General features: G+C 42.6%; 1 protein-coding gene across 4 annotated transcripts in view; it reads left to right on the forward strand.

Moving 5' to 3' along the window:
* LOC122553102 (ADP-ribose glycohydrolase MACROD1-like) overlaps nt 1-26,473 on the forward strand; it is a 918,032-nt gene that overhangs the window by 180,486 nt on the left and 711,073 nt on the right. For all 4 annotated transcript variants that reach the window (XM_043696642.1, XM_043696643.1, XM_043696644.1 and 1 more), the window contains exon 5: nt 10,158-10,187. In XM_043696642.1, the coding sequence (XP_043552577.1) occupies nt 10,158-10,187 (30 nt within the window). The remainder of the gene's footprint in view (nt 1-10,157; nt 10,188-26,473) is intronic.

A 26,473-nucleotide genomic window follows, 5' to 3' on the forward strand; every position in this document is an offset into this window, starting at 1 on the left:
TCAAACTCTCCCTATAGCTCAAATCCTCCAACCCTGGCAACATCCTTGTAAATCTTTTCTGAACCCTTTCAAGTTTCACAACATCTTTCCGATAGGAAGGAGCCCAGAATTGTACGCAATATTCCAACAGTGGCTTGACCAATGTCCTGTACAGCCGCAACATGACCTCCCAATTCCTGTACTCAATACTCTGACCAATAAAGGAAAGCATATCAAACACCTTCTTCACTATCCTATCTACTGTCCCATATATCAGCTGAGTGAACCTCAGCTGCACTCCATTATGACAAGTCTATTTTTTCTTCGATAGGGAGATGAAAGTTGCACACACTACTCCAGGTATGGCTTACCAAAGCCCTGTATAACTGAATCTTGGCCTCAACTGCCCTTCCCTGCCCTCTCCCCATAACCCTGTAATCCATTACTCAAGAGGAGGTGATGGCCTAGTGATGATTGCCTGACTGTTAATCTGGGGATCCATGTTCTGGAGTCTGTGGTTCAAATCCCACCACGGTAGATGCTGGAATTTGAATCCAAATAAAATGGAATCCAAATAATTAGGAATCTAATGATGATCATATGATGAACAGCATCAATTATTGGGGGAAAAAAAAATTTGGTTCTCTAATGTCCTTTAGGAAAAGAAACTGCAATCCTGATCTGGTCTGGCCTACATGTGACTCCAGACACAGCAGTGTAGTTAACTCTGAACTACTGTCTGGGTAATTAGAGATGGGCAATAAATGCTGGCCTAACCAGTGATGTTCTCATGTCACGAATTAATTTTAAAAAAACTATCTCCTTAAATTTATTCAGTCTTCTGGCATCTACCACATTCTGATGTCGTGAATTCCACAGATTCACGACCACGTGAGACAATAAATTGCTTCTGATCTTCGCCACGCCTTAGCCTAAAACTGTGACCTCTCCTTCGATATCCTCCCACAAGAGGAAACATCTACTTTGTCAATCCCTTTAGCACTTTGTACATGTCCACTCCTGTCACTCTTCTTTTGAACTCTTGCAATAAAGGCCAGTACACCATTGGTCTTCCACCAGTTTATTGTGTAGGTTGATCAGTCCTAACTTCCATCAGTGACCACTCTGAGGTTCAAGCAATTTGCATTATTAATAGAGTAAGTTGTGTGAAGACCCTTGACAGGAGTGGACATCAGGCAAAAATAGACACCCAGCTAAGGAAGGAGACATCGGGATAAGTGACTGAACATTTGAGCAAAGAAGCAGATTTTAAACTATGTCTCAGAAAAAGATAGGGAGACATTGGGGAGGCAATTGCAGAGCTGACAGGGTCTCTGCAGCTGCAGGCTTCCTTGATTTGAATTTCGTGTCATTAGACTAATTACATTAATTTATTTAATATATGCAGTAGTGGATTAGGTGAACCAGTTTGATCCTAAAAGTGTTAACACCCATAAAATTCGTAACTTCTAATGAGCTTCATTAATTTCTTCATTTGCACTCCTCTTTAGCTGACAGTATGTTCACTTTCTGCTTCTATTATTTACTTGTGGTCAACATTTTGTTTCCACAATGGGCTCATTTTCCATGTAATTTGAAACGAACTGAAGAATGAAGTGTTAACATTTTAACCATTACCTCTTCAGTTCAATTCCGTGTTAGTTTGCTCTGAAGGTACTCGCGCTGGGGGTACAGTTAACATAAGAACGAGGAATAACAGTAAGCCATTTAGTCCCTCCAGCATGCTCCACCATTTAATATGATCATGGTTGATCTTATCTCAGACTCAACTCCAGTTTTCTACCCACTCCCCATAACCCTTTAACACATTACTCATTAAAAATTGCCGTGTCCCCTCTGTAAATTTATTCTGTGTCCACCATACACCAGGTAATCAATTGCACAGAATCACATCCATTTGAGGGAAATAATTTCTCCTCATTTCTGTTCTAAATCTGCCACTCCTAAAACAATGAACTCTCATTCTAGATTGCTCCACAAAAGGAAACATCCTTCCTATATCTACTTCGTAAATCCCCTTAAGCATCTTGTATACCTCAATTAAATAGAGTCATAGAGTACAGCACAGAAACAGACCTTTCGGCCAGACCATCCGTGCCAACCGGATATCTTAAGTTAATCTAGTCCCACCTGCCAGCACCCGTCCCATATCCCTCTAACCCATCCAGATGCCTTTTAACTGTTGTAATTGTACCAGCCTCCGCCACTTCCTCTGGCAGCACATTCCATACACACACCACCCTCTGCATGAACAAGTTGCACCTTGGGTCTTTTTTAAATCTTTCCCCTCCCACCTTAAACCTATGCCCTCTAGTTCTGGACTCCCCCACCCCAGGGAAAAGACCTTATCTTTTTATCCTATGCATGCCCCTCATGATTTTATAAACCTCTATAAGGTTACCCTTCAGCCTCCGACGCTCCAGGGAAAACAATCCCAGCTTATTCAGCCTCTCCCTGGAGCTCAAACCTTCCAACCCTGACAACATCCGCTGCACCTGATGTCGCCTCCTATACACTGGGGAGACAGGCCGCCTACTTGCAGAACGTTGCAGAGAACACCTCTGGGACACCTGGACCAACCAACCCAACCGCCCTGTGGCTGAACACTTTAACTCCCCCTCCCACTCCACCAAGGACATGCAGGTCCTTGGCCTCTTCCATCACCAGACCATAGCAACACGACGCCTGGAGGAAGAGCGCCTCACCTTCCGCCTAGGAACCCTCCAACCACAAGGGATGAATGCAGATTTCTCCAGCTTTCTCATTTCCCCTCCCCCCACCTTTTCTCAGTCCCAACCCTCAGACTCAGCACCGCCTTCTTGACCTGCAATCTTCTTCCCGACCTGTCCACCCCCACCCCCTCTCTGGCCTATCACCCTCACCTTAACCTCCTTCCACCTATCGTATTCCCAACGCCCCTTCCCCAAGTCCCTCCTCCCTATCTTTTATCTTAGCCTGCTTGGCACGCCCTCCTCATTCCTGAAGAAGGGCTTATGCCCGAAACGTCGATTCTCCTGCTCCTTTGATGCTGCCTGACCTGCTGCACTTTTCCAGCAACACATTTTTAAGCTCTGATCTCCAGCATCTGCAGTCCTCATTTTCTCCTAACATCCTTGTAAATCTTTTCTAAACCCTTTCAACATCCTTCTGACAGCAAGGAGACCAAAATTAGATGCAATGTTCTTAACGTGGCCTAACCAATGACCTGTACAGCCGTAACATGACCTCCCAACTCCTATACTCAGTGCTGTGACCAATAAAGAAAAGCATACCAAACAACTTCATCACTATCCTGTCTACCTGTGACTCCACTTTCAAGGAGCTATGAACCTGCACTCCAAGATCCCTTTTTTCAGCAACACTTCCCAGGACCTTACCATTAAGTGTATAAGTCATGTTCTGATTTTCCTTTCCAAAATGCAGCACCTTGCATTTATCTAAATTAAACTCCTCAGCCCATTGGCCCATCTGATCAAGAGCCCATTGTAATGTGAGGTAATCTTCTTCACTGTCCATTACACCTCCAATTATGGTGTCATCTCCAAACTGACTAACCATACCTCCTATGTTCATATCCAAATAATTTATTTAAATGATGAAAAGCAGTGGACCCAGCATCGATCCCTAAACTCTTGTGAGTAAGACCCATCTTGCCTTATAAGATAAGCCTTGCATCTCTGGAATTAATCACATGAACATTCTCTGAACTACGTCAAGCATCCTGCCTCAGAAAAAGGAACCACAACGGTGGGCACTACTTCAGATGCGGTCTCACAAATGCCTGATACAATTGCTACGTCACTTCCATAGTTCCGCAGGCAATGGTAACCCTTGTGTATGTGGCTATATATCAGGTCAGACTGAACAATGAGTTGCAGTGGAATCACCTACAGGGTGATCTGGTATAACACGATGATTGCGTTCCTCTGCAAATCTGTGCTATAGAAAATAGCGGTATTGAAAACCGCCATAGAAAATCACACTTTCATTGATCACTATAGAAAATCGCGATACCCATTCAGCAGAAAGCTTGCATTGTCCAAACAGTGCCCACAATTCATTAGTCGTGTTACAGCCAATTGGTGTTGATGAAACACTAGATATACCAGAACAATCTGTACTTAATAAGGAACCAAAATTAAATGGTGTCTTTGCCTGCCCATGCGCGCTTCACTATAGCTCACTGGATCTAACCCGTGGTGGGGGAATGGGGAATATGTTTTGTTATTTTGGTCAGTGGTGAACCTGAAGAAGTGATTCTGCATGCATTAGATTTTGCCTTTGACTATGGGGCCTTTAAAAGGCTGAGACAAGTGAGTCTTGCACCTGATTTGTTCAAGATTGTGGTGCACGTTGGGCAATGTGTGCTCCTTTATGTTCCTGGCAGCCACCTACCCCACACTCTTTCCAGAAGGCAGTTGAGGCGAGAAGTTGGCTGAAAATTCCGGAATCCGAGAGGGCTATGTTTTCTTTCCGAGCCAGGAATTGTAGAACCAAGGTGGGTAAATGGTGAACCAATCAGCCATAATCCAATCATGGCAGGAACAGGCCGGAAAGGCGCATGAGTGGATGGGTGCTCTTGTAGGTCATCAGATCATCCATGATCTCTTTGAATGGCAGAGCAGACTTGATGGGCCAAATGGCCTCCCTTTCGGAGAAAGTTAGGACTGTTGATGCTGGAGATCAGGAGGGCCTTATGGCCGAAATGTCGATTCTCCTGCTCCTTGGATGCTGCCTGACCTGCTGTGCTTTTCCAGCACCACGCTTTTTGACTCTTTCCATTCCTCTGTCTAATGGTCTTATGGAAAGGCCTCTTCCTGTTCCTATAGTGCATCAAATTGGACACACATTGGAGAGATCACATCTGAAAATTGTTTCTGTGATTTGCAGAATTGTCTTCTGAAAATTGGGATTTAACGTTGTTTGATCATGATAAAAGGTTGTCTCTCCTGACAGTGAGCTGTAATTAGGAACGTGTGTGGATGAATTCATACCCTCCAGGGTAGACTGGATCTTGAATGTACTACAAGATCCTCTTCATCTGATTCCTTTTATTTGGAAGTTAACATTTGCTAATTTAGGTTTGTTCATGTTTGAAAGAGATTATGGAATCACTTGGAGGGAAAATGATGATGCAGCATGCATTAAATGGTTTGATGGTGAAAATGGATAAGTCTTGTGTCAGTCATGGTCCAAGCAACATAAGCATTTCACATTATCAAGGTTAGCTTTTAAGTGTGTCAAAAGATGTCCCATTTTTTGGAAACTTGATGCAGCTTAATATTTAATTTATTGATGCTGTGTGAAAGGAGTTGGGTAAGGACATTTTATTGCTTTGAACGCACTGAGATGCAGCAGTAGGCTTCCACACAGTGTAATGACCTTCAAAAGATTTAATTATAATGGAGCACTCATTACAATGATCCCTCAATATTCCATTCCAGCTTGTTTTTTGCTACCCTGATGGCAATCTCGCTGTCTTTGCCTCAGACCTCTTGGCGTACATTTGAAAATGGCAGTGCTAAATCAATAAACCAAAGCCGGGGGTTGAGTGGAACATGTAGAACATGTATGTCACTTGACGAGGTAGGTAAGTATTTATTTTGTACAGAGGGAAAGACAGCCATTGGAGCACTTGGCAGAGCTGGTGTAAAGCTGAGACTTAGACATTGCTTTCTGTTTTAGTTTATCTGTGCTTGAGGTCCGTAGTCTTGTGAATTGATATGTTACTCTCGTTCCTTCTCCATTAGAGCTACTTATACATTTTTTTAAAAGTAGATTAAACATACCAACTACCATTGGACAACCAACCACGGTGCTTTTGTTCTCTGGATTAAACAGCAGATAATGACAGTGTGCAAGTCGGAAAGATATTTGATTTGTTTCACGCAGAGGGTGGTGTGCGTATGGAATGAGCTGCCAGGAGAAGTGGTAGAGGCTGGTATAATTACAACATTTAAAAGGCAACTGGATGGATACATGAATACAAAAGGTGTAGAGGGATATGGGCCAAATGCTGGCAAATGGGATTAGATTCATTTTTCTGATAGGCATGGACAAGTTGGGCAGCAAGGTCTATTTCTGTGCTGTACATCTTTATAGTTCTATGACTCTGTAATGTGGATGATACATTCTTCAGATTCACACGGGACTAAGCAACACCTCCATTCCGGTATGATTCACACATGTATTGGGACATAATTTTACACCACAACATCTTTATAGTTCTATGACTCTGTAATGTGGATGATACATTCTTCCTTCATTTTTCTGACTTTATATTCCATGTTTTGGTGTATTTTTCTGTGTTTTAAGATATTTCAAGAGTGAGTTTTGAGGAAGGGTCACCAGACCTGAAACATTAACTCTGATTTCTCTCTGCAGATGCTGCCAGACCTACTGAGCTTTTCCAGCAACTTCTGTTTTTGTTTCTGATTTCCAGCAGTTGCAGTTCTTTCAGTTTTTATTTATGTTAACCTGTAATGGAGCAAACACTTTCTTCCCAATACCTTGTGCAAAACATCTGACTCTTTTAAGCTACCAGTGTTTAAAAATAATACTATTGTTACCTATATCCAAACTTTTTATGATTTGGAGGTGCCAGTGTTGGACTGGTGTTGACAGAGTTAAAAATCACACAATGCCAGGCTATAGTCCAACAGGTTTATTTGGAAGCGCTAGCTTTCAGAGCGCTGCTCCTTCATCAGCTCATTCCATGCACGCACAACCCGCTGCATGAAACAAATTAAGTACCGTTCCTACTTGCAAACTGTCGTTATCTGCTGTTCAATCCATATAACAATCCATACAACCACCTGATGTAGGAGCGGCGCTCCGAAAGCTAGTGCTTCCAATTTTTTTTGTGTTAGAGAATGGAAGAGACATGTGGTTTCTAAGATGATGCTGGTACTCATAAGACACCACAAGCCGTGTAGTTTACATTGATGTATTTGTGAATGTATATAAAGAAGGCAAGTTTCCTGACTGTTACCCCATGAAGACTTTTCCCTTTAGGCCAGTGCTGTCGCAAACTGTGGATGTTGACAAGCAAGAACACAGGCAGTACCAATGTTAGCAATGTTTCACGATAAGGAAGTACACTTATGCGTTATAAAAGCATACATCTGTTGAAAACAGAAATATATTGCTATCATATCAAGCTGATGCTGCCAATTTTGTTAGTAACTAAGTTAAATTTCAAATGTGTATGCTAGGGTGAAGACGGGAGTGAACCAGTATTATTATCGCCAGTTGCAAGTGCCTTTCATCCTTTATTTACCTAATCATTAAGAATTTGGTTAGTTTGCCTGGCATGTAAATCATTGTGATGTCACCAAAGTTGCATATTATATACAATGTTTTCCACAGACTTTTCTTCTGGTTGTTTTGCAAACATAGAGTCACAATTATATCTCAAAAGCCCATTGTTTTCAGTGATTGTTTTCTGTGGGCTTGCAGGAGACCCTGATTACCTTATTTCTGAATTCCATCAGCAACCAAAAATATACACATCTGCATCTCGAACAAATGCTCTTTGCACCCACAATTCCATAGCTGGATGTGTTCCAGGATTCATAACCTTCATAAGAATTTTCTCCTCCTCTCTGCACTTTATCATTCACTACATTTACAGATTGAATCTTCGAGACAATACACTTAGAGGGAGGAGGTGGTGATCCATAGAGGTAATGACATTGGATCAATAATTAGAACTCTAAGCCAATGTTTGGGGGCATGGGTTCAAATCCCACCAAGGCAGATGATGAAATTTGAATTTACCAAAAAATTCATTTTTTAAAATCCAGTAAAAATCTGGAATAAAAGGCCAATCTAATCTTTACTGTGTAACTATTGTTAATTGTCATTAAAAATACACATGCTGGGTGGTTCACCAAAGTCCTTTAAGGGAAAAATTGAGTCATCCATATTTGATCTGGCCTACACGTGAATCCAATAAATCCCTACAATGTGGAGGCAGGCCATTCAGCCCATCGAATCTACACTGACACTCCTGACAAGCAATCCACCAGACCCACTCCCATACCCCCATGCTCCGGTTTCCTCCCATAGTCCAAAGATGTGCAGGTCAGGTGAATTGGCCATGCTAAATTGCCCGTAGTGTTAGGTAAGGGGTAAATGTAGGGGTATGGGTGGGTTGCATTTCAGCGGGTCGGTGTGGACTTGTTGGGCCGAAGTGCCTGTTTCCACACTGTAATGTAATCTAATCTAATCTAAAAACCCCTGTAACCTTGCATTTTCCATGGCAAATCCACCGAGCCTGCACATTCCTGGACACAATGAGCAATTTAGCATGGCCAATCCATCGTAACCTGCACATCTTTGGATTGTGGGAAGAAACCGGAGCACCAGAGGAAACCCACGCAGACATGGGGAGAATGTGCAAACTCCACATGGACAGTCACCCTAGAGTGGAATCGAACCCTGGTCCCTGGCGCCGTGAGGCAGCAGTGTTAACCACTGAGCCACCGTGCTGCCCCTACTGTGCTAACTCCAGACCCACAGTCATGTGGTTGACTTTTAAATGCCCTAAGAAATGGCTTGAAGGGTCAATAAGCTTAAGTTGGGATGGGCAATGAATTCTGCCCTTGCCATCAGCACCCACATCCTATGAAAGAATTGAAAAAAGGTCCATATACCTATCCCAAGTTGTCTCAGAATCTTATGTTGACATGACTTCTTCTGTCTAAACATTAGAGAAATTAGATGTTACTTACGCCAAGTCTCCCCATTGAACGTTCTGCTAACCCAGAAATTTGTACACTGTCATGTGCACCCACTTCTGGGACCGTTATTTTAAAAATTCATTTACGGCATGAGGGAGGCACTGGCTGGGCCTAGATTTATCGCCCATCCCTAATTGCCCAGAGGGCAGTTCAGAGTCAGCCACATTGCTGTGGGTCTGGACCAGATAAGGATGGCAGATTTCCTTCCCTGAAGGACTTTGAGCCAGGTGGGTTGTTCTGAGAATCAACAGTGGATTTATGGTCATCGTTGCACTCTTAATTACAGATTTTTTTAAAAAAATTCAAATTCCACCATCTGCCGTGATGGGAGTGAACCTGGGTCCTCAGAACATCACCCTAGTCTCTGGATTAACAGTGTAGCAGAAATATCATTAGGTCAACACCTTCCCTTGAGTAGTATTGGTCCTTGGGCAAGGAACTGAAAACTGTACACTGCCGTCCAAATATCGTCTCGCCAGAGCCCTGTATAATTTTCTTTGACACTGTCTGCTGTGGTGTCATTTCCCAATTGCAGTTGCTTGATGTTGGAGGATTGCCCATCAGTGTTAAAGAATGAAAAGAATGCTGGTGCTCATCAAATAAAAGAAACATGAGCTGAGCAGGTGGCATATAAAGTATACATGGAGCAGATTGAGCAAAAGATCACATTTCAAGAGCATCATGCAGTGCTGCAAATGATCGATTTGTTTTTCAGAAGTGATGCGGCAGGAATATGAGGAGAAAGAAGGGGAGAAAGAAAGCCCTATAGTTGCTGGAATTAAATAGCAGCTCTTCAGGTGCTGACTTGACCTGCTGTGCTGGGCTGAGAAATGTCTATCTGTGCTCCAAAGGGTTTCAAGAGTTATTGATGGAGAGATAAAAAGGGGAGTCGTGGTGGGGGCAGCCTGTCACCTCAGGATCAGAGCCAGCCCACTGGTGGAGCCAAGTTAGGAGTCCTTCTTCATGCAACTGTGGAAATCTTCCCCAGTAGGTGTTACCTCAATTGTTAGCTTAAAACCCAAGGTCAATAGACCTTTGCCAAAGCAGGTGAACAGAGGTCAGCATCAATTCTGTTGAATAGCAAAACAGTCTTGAGGAGCTGAATGGTCTCCCAAAATTTCTTACATACCTGAAGACAAGAAGCACTTTGCAATTAATGTAACTCCCTGTCAACTCTGAAACTGCTGCACCTTATTTTCACCATGCAGCATGTGGGTGAAGTTCAAAGCTTATTGATTTTGAATTGACTGGAAATAGTTTGAAGTTGAGGGGTGTGTGTTAATGAAGCCAGTCTCTGCCTGTGGATTTATCTCATGGACCACCTAGAGGGCTATGTTGGATTTATCTCTCCGAATGATTAGCTGTGAAGTTTAAGATTTAGGTATTGACATTTTTTTTGTTTATCTCTTACAGCAAACAAAAGTCTGCTTGGAGGGGGTGGAGGTAAGCTTATGCTTAGTCTTTATAACAGTTCCTGTAAGTGCTATTTGCTTCTTTGGTTGTGCTATGATAAATGTAGTACAACTATTGCTCTGATGATTTGAATGTTAAATCACATTTTTAATGATATAGTGCTTATGATCTCTATTTTCAGCGTGCTCAGGGATAATGGGTGATAGATATGTCTTTAACTAACATTAAATCTCATAATACCTTATTCTTTCACCATTGTACCTCATTTGCACAGTTCTTTAGGTTGAAGTTGATTTTTTGTGACTGCATCATTTTATTTGCAGCATTGTTGATTTTTATGTAATTTGCATGTTTTATTTTGGCCTATATTTGGTTCATTTTTTCATGGGATGTGGGCATCGCAGGCAAAGTCAAAGTTTATGACCATACCAAATTGCCCTTGCGAAATTAGTGGTGAACTACGATCTTGAACTGATGCAGACCATTTGGATTGATTTGATATAACCGAATGGCTTACTGCGCCATTTCAGAATCACATTCAGGTAGGTCCAGGTAAGGGTAACCAATTTCCTTCCATAAGGGACCTTCTGAATGGAATGAATTCTTAATGACAATCAATGATGGTTTCATGGTCGCCATGACTGACATAAGCAGATTTCGTAATGGGATTTAAATTCCACCAGCTGCCACAGCAGGATTTGAACCTGGCCCCCAGAGCATTTGCATTACTAATGTCCAGTGATATTACCATTGTCCCAACCTCTTCCTTCCTATGCCTAGTGATTTTGTTGGAATAGTCAGTGTTACAACATGGCACTGAACCCTTCTGTTAATTAAACCCAAACACCCAGAAAAAACTCACCTTGCCTCATAATCTGTTATGAGAACTCTCAAATTCCACTATTTAAAGAAAATAATATCAATTTATTCTTTAACTCTAAAAGCAAACAGTAAACAACAACTATTCAAAACTCTAAGCCCCTTTTCTCTGAACTGCTTATTAGCTGCCTCCAACTCTATAACAACATGCTGTTCCAATAAGACACTTATTAAAATTATATCAACTTCATTTCAAAACCACACAGCAGCTGTTGTCTTTGGTGTCTGTCATCTTCCGACTGAAGATCTCCCTGCATCATCGTCTGTCTTTTTTCAGTGAATATGTTTCATATGAAAAGGTACGTTGTGGTTCTGTTCGCCGAGCTGGGAATTTGTGTTGCAGACATTTCGTCCCCTGTCTAGGTGACATCCTCAGTGCTTGGGACCCTCCTGTGAAGGGCTTCTACCATACATCAAGAGCATTTCCGAACTGACAGCCAGACTACGGGCGACCATTAGGACTCATAACAGCACACAAACTAACAGCCACTCTCAGACAACAACTCACCAGGACGAAGGACCCGATACCTAGCATGAGCAAAACCAATGTAGTGTACAAAATCCCATGCAAGGACTGCACAAAACACTACATAGGACAAACAGGAAGACAGCTAACGATCCGCATCCATGAACACCAACTAGCCACGAAATGACACGACCAGCTATCCTTAGTAGCCACACACTCAGATGACAAGCAACATGAGTTCGACTGGGACAACACTACTATTATAGGACAAGCCAAACAGAGAACAGCCAGGGAATTCTTAGAGGCATGGCACTCATCCACTGATTCAATCAACAAACATATCGACCTGAACCCAATATACCGACCACTGCAGCGGACAGCTGGAACTGACAATCGGAAGCGGCAGATACAAATCACTATAAATGCCGGAGGAAACATCACAAAAGTGCTTCACAGGAGGCTCCCAAGCACTGAGGATGTCACCTAGACAGGGGACGAAACGTCTGCAACACAAATTCCCAGCTTGGCGAACCAAACCACAACAACGAGCACCTGAGCTACAAATCTTCTCCCAAACTTTGATTATGAAAAGGTACCTTTGATCGAGAGTGTTTCTTATTTTTTGGATCTGAGTTGATGACAGTTGCTCTATCTATAATTTTCAAAATGCCTGCATTTTTGTATCCCCAACATCGTATCATCTCATTGGTTTGTTGTTGGTAAAGCAATAAATTCAAACTTGATCGGGTTTTGCTATCCTGGGGCATAACTTAAACTGGTTAAATTCAAATTGTTGTCAAAACACCAACCAACTCAGGTGTCCACTTCACAGCCAAATGTTACATATTTTCAATTTTCCAGTGCACTCTGAGACTGCTATCTCGTCATATACGCAGGTGCTTGTCAGCTCTTAGTTCAGGACAACATTCACAATCTCTTAAAGATATAGTACACACCTTCAACTTCATAACATCAGCTAGAATTTTGTTTTTCACTTACTCATTCAGAGGATGTAGGCATCACTGCCTAAACCAGCATCCGTATTTGCTTTTGAGAAGGCGCTGTTCAGTCACAGCAGTACTTGGGGTGTTAAGAATACCCAACGAGCTATTAGGCAGGGAGTTCCAAGATTTTGACCCAGCAATAATGAAGAAGCAATAATATGGTTCCAAATCAGGATGTGATTTGGAGGGAAACCTAAAGGGTTAAAAATCACACAACACCAGGTCCAACAGGTTTATTTGGAAGCACTAGCTTTCGGAGCGCTGCTTCTTCACCAGGTAGCTGTGGAGTATAAGATCGTAAGACACAGAATTTAAAGCAAAACCTAAAGCGGATGGTTTTGTCATGGATCTGCCACCCTTGACCTTCAAGATGGTGGTTATTGGCAGAGAATGGCAGAGATTCTTTCTATATCTCACTGTCTTTCTCCTCTCCATCTCATTCCACCCTTTTTCTTTCCCCTTCCCCCGCTGCCTCTCCACCCCTCCCCTTTTTTTTGACTTTGCCCTTTATGCCTCTTTTCTCTTTCCTTCTTTCCCATTCTTCCTCCCTTTAGCCCTTCGTTTCTTCCCCTTCTACCCTTCTGTCTCTCCACGCCCTACTCTCTTCATTTACCCTTGTTTTTCTACCTCCTCTCTCTCTTTTCCCTTAACTTCCTTAAGACCATAAGCCATAGGAGCGGAAGACGACCATTTAGCCCATTGAGTCTGCTCCAATATTTGACGAGACCATGACTGTTCCTCAACTCCTCTTTTCTGCCTCTTCTCCATAACCCTTGATTCCTTTGCTGATCAAAGATCGATCTCGGCCTTGAATATCCTTAACAACCCAGTCAAAAGGACTCCCTCCGCTGTGACATAGCACTTGTTGCACAGAGAACTCCCAGATTCTTAGCGTGTTCAAGCAAGAATAAAAGAAGATTCAGCCTTAGGGAGAGAATGTAGAAGTAGATACAGTCAGTTTTTCTATAACGCAACCCCACATTATACAAAATCGTGCTTCCTATCAGAAAGATGTTGTGAAACTTGAAAGGGTTCAGAAAAGATTTACAAGGATGTTGTTAGGGTTGGAGGATTTGAACTATAGGGAGAGGTTGACTAGGCTGGGGCTGTTTTCCCTGGAGTGTCAGAGATTGAGGGGTGACCTTATAGAGGTTTATAAAATCATGAGGGGCATGTATAGGATAAATAGACGAGGTCTTTTCCCTGGGGTGGGGGAGTCTAGAAGTCAAGGGCATAGGTTTAAGACGAGAGGGGAAAGATATAAAAGGCACCTAAGGGGCAACTTTTTCATGCAGAGGGTGGTACGTGTATAGAATGAGCTGCCAGATGAGGTGGTGGAGGCTGGTACAATTGCAACATTTTAAAGGCATCTGGATGGGTGTATGAATAGGAAGGGTTTGGAGGAATATGGTCCAGGTGTTGGCAGGTGGGACTAGATTGGGTTGGGATATCTGGTCGAAGGGTCTGTTTCCATTCTGTACATCCTTATGACCCTATGACTCTGTGTCACTCCGCATCACAAACCAGTCATCCAGCCTATTGAGCTAACTACCTGTCTTTTCTTACCAAGTGGTGTATTGAGAATAGCTCGTTTCTGGCTTGGATGAACACTCTCTCAACCCGCCGGTGAGAATAATCAGCAGTGAGGCATTTATCAGTTCCCACTACTTGCATTGAGCGGGCAAAATGATTTTCAACAAGATCATTTTGGTTCCCAACAAAATCCAACTTAGTTGAAGTGTGTTTTCCTTGTGTTTTATTATGGGAAACTTATACGAAGGAAGTTTGTTGCTGAACTTGGGGCTTTTTTTGGCAAAGAATAGAGCATGTGTAGGCAGGTGGGATTAGATTGAAATGTCATCGTAGTCAGCATAGACATAGTGGGCTGAAGGGCCTGTCGCATGCTGTACTCTTCTATGTTTTGTAAAAGGCACAGGTGGAAATTTGATCAAAACTATGTCATTTTAGTTTGATGTGTTAGTGGTAATTTGACATATTTAATATGAGCAGCCTATGTAAGATAATGAAAGCATTTCAATGGTAATCTTTTACAATTTACATTGTTTTTGCAATGTTACAACTGATGAATTGCTACAAATGGGATAGTTTAACAACTCATTCCTAGGTGTCTCCAGTGCATGGTTAGTCAATAATCCATAATATTTAAAAGTAGGAAAGTGAAAGAAACAGACATTCCTACAAAAATTAATTGTGTTTCTTTAATACAGGGAATTGCCAGTTGCCATATACATTTGCGTGTAATTGTTTCAGTTTAGTATTTTGCTAAATTACTCGATTGTAGCTGAAGTCATTACACCAAATGAGGTGCAATCATTTCACATTATTGATCTCGAAATGATTTCAACTTGCTAAATTTATGTATGTCCTCCATTAAGTTTTAAATTAGAAAAAGGAATTGCAAAAAAATGGATGGCAGAACCTTGCTAATATAATGCATAATTCAAGAACTCTGTGCTTATGTTCGTGGTTCTGAATAACTGTCTCAAGGAAAATGTAGAATTTCAGTGCCTTCTGCCGTTTGAACAGAGTGCTGTTATTGTCACACTAGTTGCTACTTTGTACCACCTCATGAGACCCTTGTAATTGAAAAGATGCAGAAAGATGGAGGGTGGATTGATATATGTGATGGAAATCAATGATCCACCTGCATTAACATTCTGTCCGTCCACCCATCCCTAGCTCCTCAAACGCTGACAGAAGTAATAACAATTGACCTTGGATGGTACAGACATCAAGTATCTTGACTTATGTTTTAAATTAAATCTTAATATATTCTGCAATGGATCTTTCTCTAGGAATGTGGTTCTCTGATTATTTACAAGCGTCGCCATAAGGTTGGGCACTTCCAGTGTTGGTGCCTTGTCGAATAAATATGTGTGTCTCAGAAAAAACCTTCACACTGGTGTTTGAAGACAGATCTCGCCAACTGATAACCGATAGCTGGGGAAGGAAACTGCAGGGGATGGGCACAGTTGAAATGGGGAACTTATTCAAGTTGATGAAGGCTTATGTTAGGATGTGATGACTCAGGACGCTTGAGAGTTACGAATTAGCCAGGAAAGATGGAAATAGAAAGCTAAGAAGGGGCCATGAGAAGTTGTTGGCAGATGGGATCAAGGAAAACCCTAAGGCTTTCTTTGGTATATCAGGAATAAAAGAATAACTAGAATAAGATTAGAGCCAATCAAGCGTAGTAGTGGGAAGTTTTGCGGGGAGTCAGAGGAGATAAGGGAAGTGCTAAATGAATACTTTTTGTCAGTATTCACACTAGAAAAAGACAATGTGGTCAAGCAGAATATGAGATGCAGGTTACTAGACTAGATGGGATTGAGGTGTGCATAAGGAGGAGGTATTAGTAATTCTGGAAAGTGTAAAAATAGATACGTCCTCTGGGCCAGACAGGACTTATCCTAGGATTCTCTGGGAAGCCAGGGAGGAGATTGCAGAGCCTTTAGCTTTGATCTTTTAACCCTACTGCGAATCCTCTTGCAAGGATGCCTGCCTTGAAGAGGTTTTCCTCCTCTCTCTACAAGAAAACCACCTATCCACTCCACTCTCTCCTCCCTGACCTATCACCTTCATCTCCTCCCCCACTCACCTATTGTACTCTATGCTACTTTCTCCCCACCCCCACCCTCCTCTAGCTTATCTCTCCATGCTTCAGGCTCTCTGCTTTTATTCCTGATGAAGGGCTTTTGCCCGAAAACTTGGATTTTGCTGCTCGTCGGATGCTGTCTGAATTGCTGTGCTCTTCCAGCACCACTGATCCAGAATTTATGTTGTCATTGTCTATTGGAATAATGCCGGAAGACTGGAGGATAGCAAATGTTGTCCCCTTGTTCAAGAAGGAGAGTATAGACAACCCTGTTAAACAAAGACCTGTGAGTCTTACTTTGGTTGTGGGTAAAGTGTTGGAAAGGATTCGAAGAGATAGGATTTATAATCATCTAGAAAGGAATAAGTTGGTTAGGGATAATCAACATGGTTTTGTAAGGGTAGGTCGTGCCTCACAAATCTTACTGAGTTCTTTGAGATGGTGACCAAACAGGTGGATGAGGGTAAAGCGGTTGATGTTGTGTATGGATTTCAGTAACGCGTTTGATAAGGTTCCCCATGGTAGGCTATTGCACAAAATATGGAGGCATGGGATTGAGGGTGATTTGGCGGTTTAGATCAGGCTGAATAGCATTAAATTAAGCATAGCTTTAAATTGAGTGGTGATAGATATAGGATTGATGTCAGAGGTAGTTTCTTTACTCAGAAAGTAGTAGGGGCGTGGAATGCACTACCTGCAACAGTAGGAGACTCTCCAACTTTAAGGGCATTTAAATGGTTATTGGATAGGCATATGGATGAGAATGGAATTGTGTAAGTTAGATGGGCTTCAGATTAGTTCCACAGGTCAGTGCAACATTGAGGGCCGAAGGGCTTGTACTGCGCTGGAATGTTCTATGTCTATGTTCTACCCAAAGGCAGCTGCTAATCCTAGGCCTCCCAAAGTAGGCGACAGGACCAACTGGTGTCTGGAGCTGACATACTGAAGTTGTAGTCTCTGAGGCAGCTGTGACCACTGTGCTTGGTCATCTCTAGCAACCTTCCCATACACCCACCCCAAGTTGTTTTCCTCTGTTTCATTGAAGCCTGACCACAAACGGTGAGCTCAGTGACAATGAAAGCCAATATTGGATATTTCAAATTCAGACAACATCCAAATCACTGATGGAGCGTATTATTGTCATGGCAAGTGTTGCTTTACAATTCCGATTTAACCCTCTTGGTTTAATGTACACCAGCTGAAGTTACTCATAACTAAGTTAATGCTAGCAGTGACAAAAACATCTTGACCAATACTGACTGTCCCACTCATGGAAAGCATTCATTGAGAATTTGTACCTGCCAAATTTCCAAGAAAGAGAAACTCATGTTTGTGTAGCTGGGATCAACTTCCAGTCCAGATGGATTGTAATGCGAGGCATAAGTGGCTTAAAAAATCGATACCTTATCACCAGTCCAACCACAAAGATCCCCTTGAAGACCTTAAATAGAGTTCCACTGAAACCCTGCAGGGGCGGCACGGTGGCTCAGTGGTTAGCACAGCTGCCTCACAGCACCAGGGTCCCAGATTCGATTCCAACTTTGGGCGACTATCTGTGTGGAGTTTGCACATTCTCCCTGTGTCTGCGTGGGTTTCGTCCGGGTGTTCCAGTTTCCTCCCACAGTCCAAAGATGTGCAGGTCAGGTGAATTGGACTTGCTAAGTTGCCCATAGTGTTAGGTGCATTTATCAGAGGGAAATGGGTCTGGGTAGGTTACTCTTTGGAGGGTGGGTGTGGACTGGTTGGGCCGAAGGGCCTGTTTCCATACTGTAAGGAATCTAAAAGAGATCAATGTAGCTACTTATTCCACAAATAGAGTCATGGAGGTGAAAGATGGCTCAAAGTTATAATTTGGCCATAAATCCCAAATTATAGAAAGTATCTCACAAATCTTCCACTAAAGTCCCTTGTAGAAGGAACCATACTTCTCAGCTAAATGGATGACAAAACTTGACATCCTATTAGGAGCCTTTCTCGTCATCCAACAGCAGTAACGTCAACGAGTGAAGCTCAAACTCTTACACAGGACAGGAAGGAAAGTTCTGAAAAGTCAAAAGAGAGTTGTCACAATCAAATATGAGGCAGCAGAAACCGGTGATGCAGATGTGACAGCCATGATATTATATTTGAAATTTTGCATTGTTTGCTAATCACACAATGTTTCCTGAGTGAATAGATTACATCTCTCATATTCACATGGGTCTGAGAGGCGTCACAACACCAAGAGCAGTTGAGAAAAAGTTTTGTGTAGAATGTAATACATAGAAGGTCTGTGTCATCATTCAGCTTCATTGATAGAGGTGATGGCATCATGGTAATGTCACTGGACTTGTAATCAAGAGACCCAGGCTAAAGTTCTGGGAAAATGGGTTCATATCCCACCTGATGAAACTTCAGTTAACAAATCTGGAATTAAAAACTCAACAGGGATAGTGCCTTGAAGCCATAAGATATAAGAGCAGAAGTGACCCATACCCTATTCAATGGGATCATGGCTGATCTGATAGGCCTCAACTCCACTTTCCTGCCTTTTCCCCTTGACCCTTGATTCCCTCACTGATTAAAACTCTGTCTATCTCAGCCTTGGATTTACTTCATGACCCTGCCTCAACAGCCTCCTATGGTAAAGAATTCCACCAGTTTATTATTAGCCCTCAAGATAACTTGAGGCCTCAGGTGACTGACTGTGTGGAGTTTGCACGTTCTCCCCGCGTCTGCGTGGGTTTCCTCCGGGTGCTCCGGTATCCTCCCACAGTCCAAAAGATGTGCAGGTCAGGTGAATTGGCCATGCTAAATTGCCCGTAGTGTTAGGTAAGGGGTGCATGTAGGGGTATGGGTGGGTTGCGCTTCGGCGGGGCGGTGTGGACTTGTTGGGCTGAAGGGCCTGTTTCCATACTGTAAGTAATCTAATCTAATCTAATCCAATCTAATAACTGTGTTTTTGTCTCATAAGTTCATGTAGCATGAAATCATGCCCTTCGGCCCAACTCGTCCATGCTGACCATGTTTCCTCAACTCAACTGGTCCCATTTGCCTGCATTTGGCCCATATCCCTCTCAACCTTTCCTATTCATATACCTTTCCAAGTATATTTTGATTGTTGTAATTGTACTCACCTCCACCACTTCCTCTGGCAGTACATTCCATAAAACACACCACCCTCTGCATGAAAAAGTTGCTGCTCAGGTCCCTTTTAAATTTTCCCCCTCTCACCTTAACAGTATGCCCTCTAGTTTTGGACTCCCCCACTCTGAGGAAACTACCCTTGGCTATTCATCCTGTCCATGTCCCTCATGATTTTATAAACCTAAATATGGTCACTCCTCAGCCTCCCACGCTCCAGGGAAAAAGTCCCAGCCTATCCAGCCTTGCCTTATAAATCAAACCCTCCAGTCTAAGTGCATGTTTGAGTAAACATGCTACATTGGCAGTTTTCTAATCCTCTGGGACCTTTCCAGAATCTAGGTGTTCCTGGAAAATTCATACCAGCATGTTCACTACCTCTGTAGCTACTTCCCTTAATGGCCAAGCATCAATTGGTGTAAAGGTCCATCTGGTTCACTGATGGAAGGAAATCTGTTGTTCTTACCAGATCTGATCTAAGTGCGATTCCAGATACAGAGAGATGGGGAACCACCCTCTGAAATGGCTGAGCAAGCTACTCAATTCAAGGGCATTTAGGAATGGCTGTACCAGTGATGCTGATATGCCATAAAAGAAATTAAATCAATTAAGGAACGATGTTGTGTATAAAGCTGCAGCATTTTGGCATGCTACTAAATTCTTTAGTATCATTCAGAAATGACTCTTGTGTCTTCGTCTATTGAATTGCAATATGAAAACCCATCCTCTAGTCGATTCTTTTGATTTTGTGTAGTGTGATCAAATCAATGGGTTTAAATAACAATGACAAATGAGAGAAATTGTTTTTGATTATGCTAGTGCCCAATTAAACTGAAGGCACACAGGTCTGTCGAGCAACGAATGGTAAAGACAGCTCAAAAAATCCATTAGAACCATTTGGTCTTTTACTGCGTATTCTAAGTGTTGAACCCTGCTGTGATACAGATGAAAAAAAAAACAATTAATCCTGGATCTAGGAAGTTCAAACTAATCTTGAAATGGATGTGGTAAACCGAAACACTTGAGTAACTGCATTAGCGGAAGCATTTGCTTGGTTAGAACTGAAGATTGAAATGGTAACCACCACATTTAAATGTGAATTTGGGAGTCGGCTGCACTATAATTTACAGTCATTTGCTGTTGTAAATGTGGTTATTTACTGTGGAAATTTTTAGTTTCAACAGTGAGGGTGCTACCTTGGAATATCGAGAATTGCAGAGGCAGCTGAGTGAGTTGAAGGATACAAACATATGAAAGACCAGTTGATTCACTTCATGCTCCGGCAGATCTGTATTCTCCAGGGGCAGGTGAAAAAAAAGCAACATCTCTAAAGGAAAAGCCAACATGGGAAACTCTCCCCTAATGGCCTCAAAAGATCTCATCGACCTCCTGGTCTTGTTACCTCTTATTCTACTTACCTTCCAGGTGGTATGATCCCTTCGGTCCAACCAGTCCATACCGAACATAATCCCAAATTAATAGCCAGAGACCTTTCCCCAGGGCAGAATTGACTGGTACGAGAAGTCATAGTTTGAAGATATTAGGAGGAAGGTATAAAGGAGACATTGGAGGTAGGTTCTTTACTCACAGAGTTGTGAATGCATGCAATGCATTGCCAGCTGTGGTGGTGGAAGCCGACTGTTGGACATGCACATGGATAGCAATGAGTTGAGGGGTGCGTAGGTTAAGTTACTATATTTTACATTAGGATTAAATCGTGGCACAACATCGTGGGCCAAAAGACCTGTTCTGTGCTGTACATTTCTATGTTCTATGTTCTAAACCAGTGCCACCTGCCTGGGTCTGGCCCATACCCCTCCAAACCTTTCCTATTCATGTACTTATCTAAATCCACCACACAGCTGGAACCTCATTGCCAAGGCTCCCTACCCTCACCAAAAATAGGAATCCCTTGAAACCCAGTTTGTTTATATCCTTCCATAGGAACCCCACCTCTCTGTGTGACTCGATGCGAAGGAACTCATGGGTTGAATTTGAACAAGAGCAGGGCACTTTTCCCATGTGACCTGGCCAATGTTTGACTCTTGTCCAATATCTTTTTTGGGAAAATATACTTTATTCATAAGAAAAGGAAATCTCAAACACAGTTACTAAAGCAGTTCAAATCTATACAGATATTGTGTACAGAGAAGAAAACAAGTTTTGGGTTTGACTTCCTCAATTGTGGTGTGCAGTGAGAGAGGGACTCACTGAAATCCTTGTAGAGGGAGGAAGAGAGCTTCTTCAAGGAAGGCGTCCTTGCAAGAGGATTTGCAGTCGGTTAAAATCTTCTCGGAGATAGTGAGGACTGCAGATGCTGGAGATCAGAGCTGAAAATGTGTTGCTGGAAAAGCGCAGCAGGTCAGGCAGCATCCAAGGAGCAGGAGAATCGACGTTTCGGGCATGAGCCCTTCTTCTTCCTGAAGAAATATGAGGGGGAGGGTGGGGGTGCTACGTAAGTGCAAGTCTTTCTCTGCTTACATTTATCATTATCACTTCTAATGATGATCATTAGAATCATTAGTTTATCATGTCGATGAAGGTGGGAAGTTACTGGGTTTGCACTATGTGCCATTGATTGTGCATGTGTTACTGTAAGCTGGAAAAAAACCCATATGCAATGAATGGCCATTAAAGGAAAATCTCCTTCTAGGTCGAGATTAATGCAATTATTGTGAAGGGCCCAGGTAAACGCAACCACATTGTAATGAGGAATGTAATTTTAAAAAGTACTTTCGATAGAAAAGTTATTTTTGTCATGAGAAATTTCTGAGAAACAGAATGGTTTATGGATTTTCGTTCCCCCAAGAAGTATTTAGAGCATTTTATGGGGAAGTGGCAATAAAGCAGCAACATTACATTGCCTTGAGACTTCTGGTCATAAGATTAGCATTGATAATCTTATTGGAGAATCTCCTGGTGATGTTGCAAAAAACATCCGTCTGGATTTTCCGACGAGGACACTGTCTCCTCTGAAGCGTAGATATGGGTTGAGCATGGGAATCCTACAGAACCTCCATTGTAGCTGTCTTCAAAAGATTTCTGGAGGATATTGAAGATTCTGCTGGGCAATTCACCTCTGCCCGGTGCCCTCTAAAAGACACCATTGAAATCGTAGAATGCCCAGGTAGTTAAATAGATAGGTACTCCGGAAAACTAACTCCTGGGTAACTAGTAAACTGATCCACCAACTTAGCACACTGCCCCAAACTCCTTACACGCCCCAACCCTGTCACCCGACCCAATTCCCCTCGTCTCCCCCAAGGGCCTAAAACACCTCAGACTGCACCTGATAGCTCTCCACCGCCTCAGCCCCTACACCTATCCCAGCCCCCTCCGACCTATCCCAACACTCTGTCATTTACCTGCATTCCCCCACTGTCTATTCTCCTGGCACCCTTCTCACCTGGTACCCTAATCTCACGCTTATGTCACATACTTAGCATTTCCCATGAGCTGTCAAAGTGACCATCTGCAATGCTGGACCCTATACTTTACAGGATACAGCAGCTGACTGCTGTGAATAAGGAGGCACAGTTTTCCTTCCCTGAATATCCTGCACTGCACGGGATCTGTTTCAGAATGGGCACTGACCGGAATCCCCTGTCAGATATGTCGAACATGCTGTTTGCACATTATAGAAGGAGCGGTGTGCTATCTGGGTGTAATTGTGGTTCCTGGGAAATCATTCATAAATGCACACTGAAATCCCTACTGTAAGGCAGATTTCAGTGAACACTATATTAGACTTCCCCTTTGTAAAGAGCCAAGGAGGGAATCCTACAGCCTTGCATTATTAAAGTTATTGGGAGCTTGGCTTGGACTATTGGTCCATTTTCTGTTAGGTAAGGTGGTAAGCTAAAGGAAGAACTCAGAAAGAAGGCTTGAAGTAATGACATGAAATTATTCATGAGCTTGATTTTCACTATGGTCTAGCAGGAGTCCTGCAGTGCACCAGCACAAACATGGACAGTTATTTCCAACTCTTCACCATAGAGTGCTGATGAGGCTGGATCATTAAGTATAAATGATGTGAAGGTGCCGGTGTTGGACTGGGATGGATAAGGTCAGAAGTCACATGACATCAGGCTATAGTCCAACAGGTTGGGCGGCACGGTGGCACAGTGGTTAGCACTGCTGCCTCACAGCGCCAGAGATGTGAAGGTGCCGGTGTTGGACTGGGATGGATAAGGTCAGAAGTCACATGACATCAGGCTATAGTCCAACAGGTTTATTTGAAATTGCAAGCTTTTGGAGCACTGCTCCTTTGTCAGGCGAAGCGAGAGAGAATCACACAGACACAGAACTTCTAGGCAGAGAGATCAAAAGATCATAGAAATGGTGTGACTGGAGTGTCGACAGGCTGAATAATAAGTCTCTGTGGGTGATCAAAAGTGTCAGATGAGACAGGGCTCTTGTGACACAGTGGTCTGGAGGGTTTTATTATGAGGAGAGGTTGGATAAACTCAGATTATTTTCACTGGAAAGACGGAGGCTGAAGGGTGACCTGATAGAGATCTACAAAATTATGAGCAGCATAGATAGGGTGGATAGACAGATAGGGTGGATAGACAGAGGCTTTTTCCCAAGATGGGTAGGTCAACTACAAGAAGGCACAGGTTCAAGGTGAGTGAGGGAAGGTTGAGGGGAGAAGTGCAGGAAAATTTTCCCCACAGAGGGAGGTGGGTGCCTGGAACGCACTGCCAGTGGAGGTGGTGGAAGCAGGTGTGTTAGCAAGGTTTAAGGCATATCTTGATTGACACATGAATGGGAGGTCAAGAAAGGTTCAGAAACTGCGCATGGGCAATAAGTAGCGGGTCTAAATAAGGATTAGGAATCGGCACAGGCTTGGTGGACCAAAGGGCCTGTTCTTGTGCTGCATTGTAATGTGTTGTAATACCCCTGTCTCTGAGCCAGGAGATCCAGGTTCCAATTGCACCTGCCCTAGTGGTGTTTAATAACAATCTGAACAGGTTGATATCTATTCAAGGCTGAGATACAGATTTTTCATCAGTTGAGGAATGCACGGGCTATGGGAAAAGGCAGGCAAGTGAAGTTGAGGATTATCAGATCTCATTGAATGGCGGAGCAGACTCAGTGGGCTGAATGGCCTACGTCCCCTGATGTGTCCTATGGTTTTGTAGTTCAATGGCCTCCGGCTGGGTGCTGAAGTCAGTCTATGATTTTATAAATGATGTTCAGTGCAGACAGCTTACAGATCTCTGCTGTCTGTCTCTCCCCCTTTCTCCAATTACTGTGTTACATTTGCTGCTTTCCAACCCTCTTGGACCAGATAACATGTGACCTCTTAAAAGTTAGATATTTCACAAATGACTCAATAAATTGCCTTTCAATATGTGTGCAATAGTTCTTGCCTCCCATTGTCAGCCTGGGTCAATAAACTGGACTTGACTTGATATTTTTAACTGACAAAATTGTTGGAGAGAGCTTTCAATTACATCTGCATGTTCTGATCTGATGCAATTCTCTGAATTCAAAAAATCCATTAACATGATTTGAAGCATAGAAGGTTTTGACTTCTCATTGTGTGTGGATTTGGCTTTCCAGAGGACCACAAAGAAAGAAATAGGTGATTAGATTGTTAAAGTTTTTGTTTCAGACAAGACTGCCTCCGGCTTAGTGATTCTAAAAAGCCAAGTGTGAGCAGGAACATTCACAAGCAAAACTATGTGTGACTGTGCTTTCCTCATTGACTTAAAACAGAACACAGAAATTGCTTTCAATAGATTTATCGCAGTTAAAATTTCACTTTTACTCTATCGGTTTTGAGGTTCAAGGGATTTGTATAGCTACAGGAAGTTAATGTTTGCTGAAGTCAGCTAACTCACGATATAACCTTGTGGCAATCATAGCACAGAAAAAGCTCTTCAGCCCATCTAACTCATGTTGGTATTTATATTCCAAGCAAGTCTACTCCTGTCTCATGCCATCAACATGGCTCTATTTCTTTCTCCCTCATGTGTTTGTTCAGTTTACCCCTGAGATCTACATTGTAAACCTTCTGTTTGGAGTAAAGAAGTTTAAACTGACTGATCTAATATTTTGCCAAACATTCTGTTTCTCTGACTCCTCAAGCAGACTGTCATTACATCTTACAGACTGTGCTTTCAGCTGATTGTTCCCTATCCACTGCAGAATCACAGAGGCACAGAATTGTACAGCACAGAAACAGATCCTTCGGTCTAACCTGTCCATGTCAACTAGATATCTTAAACTGATCTAGTCCCATTTGCCAACATTACTGTAAGTAATCTAATCTAATTTTACCCATATCCCTTTAAGCACTTCCTATTCATGCCCATCCAGATGCCTCTTAAATGTTGTAACTGTACCAGTCTCCACCATTTCCTCTGACAGCTTATTCCATACACGCACCACCCTCTGCATGAAAAAGGTGGCCCTTAGGTCTCTTTTAAATTTTTGGCCTCTCACTTTCAACCTATGTCCTCTAGTTTTGGACTCCCCTACCCTGGGGAAAATGTATTGTCGATTTACCCTATCCATGCCCCTCATGATTTAATAAACCTCTATAAGGTTATCCCTCAGCCTCCGATGCTCCAGGGAAAACAGTCCTAGTCGATTCAGCCTCTCCCTATAGCTCAAACCCTCCAACCATGACAACATCCTTGTAAATCTTCTCTGAACTCTTTAAAGTTTCACAACATATTTCCTATAGCAGGGAGACCAGCCTTATGAAACTGGAAGTTACACACAAATACGTGAAAACAATATAACTGGAAAGTGTTCCTTTACAAATGAAAGGAATTTCAGGGGGATGGTTGCTGCCTGGAAATATGGTGAGGATGTTAGCATCTAAAGGCGGTGAGAACAGTTTGGGTGCCTTTAACAAATCAAAACCTGTTAGTGAACAGTTGAGATCAGCCAACAAAGTAGCTAGCCTCCCTGTTTTTACAACCTGCCTGTTTAGATAACTTTAAGGACAGAAGCCAGTTTTGTTTCCCAGAATAGCTAATGTGTGACTCCACAAAAATATTCTTGCCTCTTACCTATTCTTTGGCATGATGTGGCAAGTGGTGTTTGGAATGAAGGGTGAGTAATAAATGGAGAACTTGTCAATAACAGGCAAAACCCAGTCATTGAGGAATAGAAACAACCCTAAAACCAGCCTACAGCCTGATTGACCACAACCTCTCAGTTCCCAACATCTCATGACTCTCCCCAACATTTTCAAGACCTCTGCGATCAG

Source organism: Chiloscyllium plagiosum, chromosome 9 (genome assembly GCF_004010195.1).
Source record: "Chiloscyllium plagiosum isolate BGI_BamShark_2017 chromosome 9, ASM401019v2, whole genome shotgun sequence".
In the NCBI taxonomy this organism is placed as follows: domain Eukaryota; kingdom Metazoa; phylum Chordata; class Chondrichthyes; order Orectolobiformes; family Hemiscylliidae; genus Chiloscyllium; species Chiloscyllium plagiosum.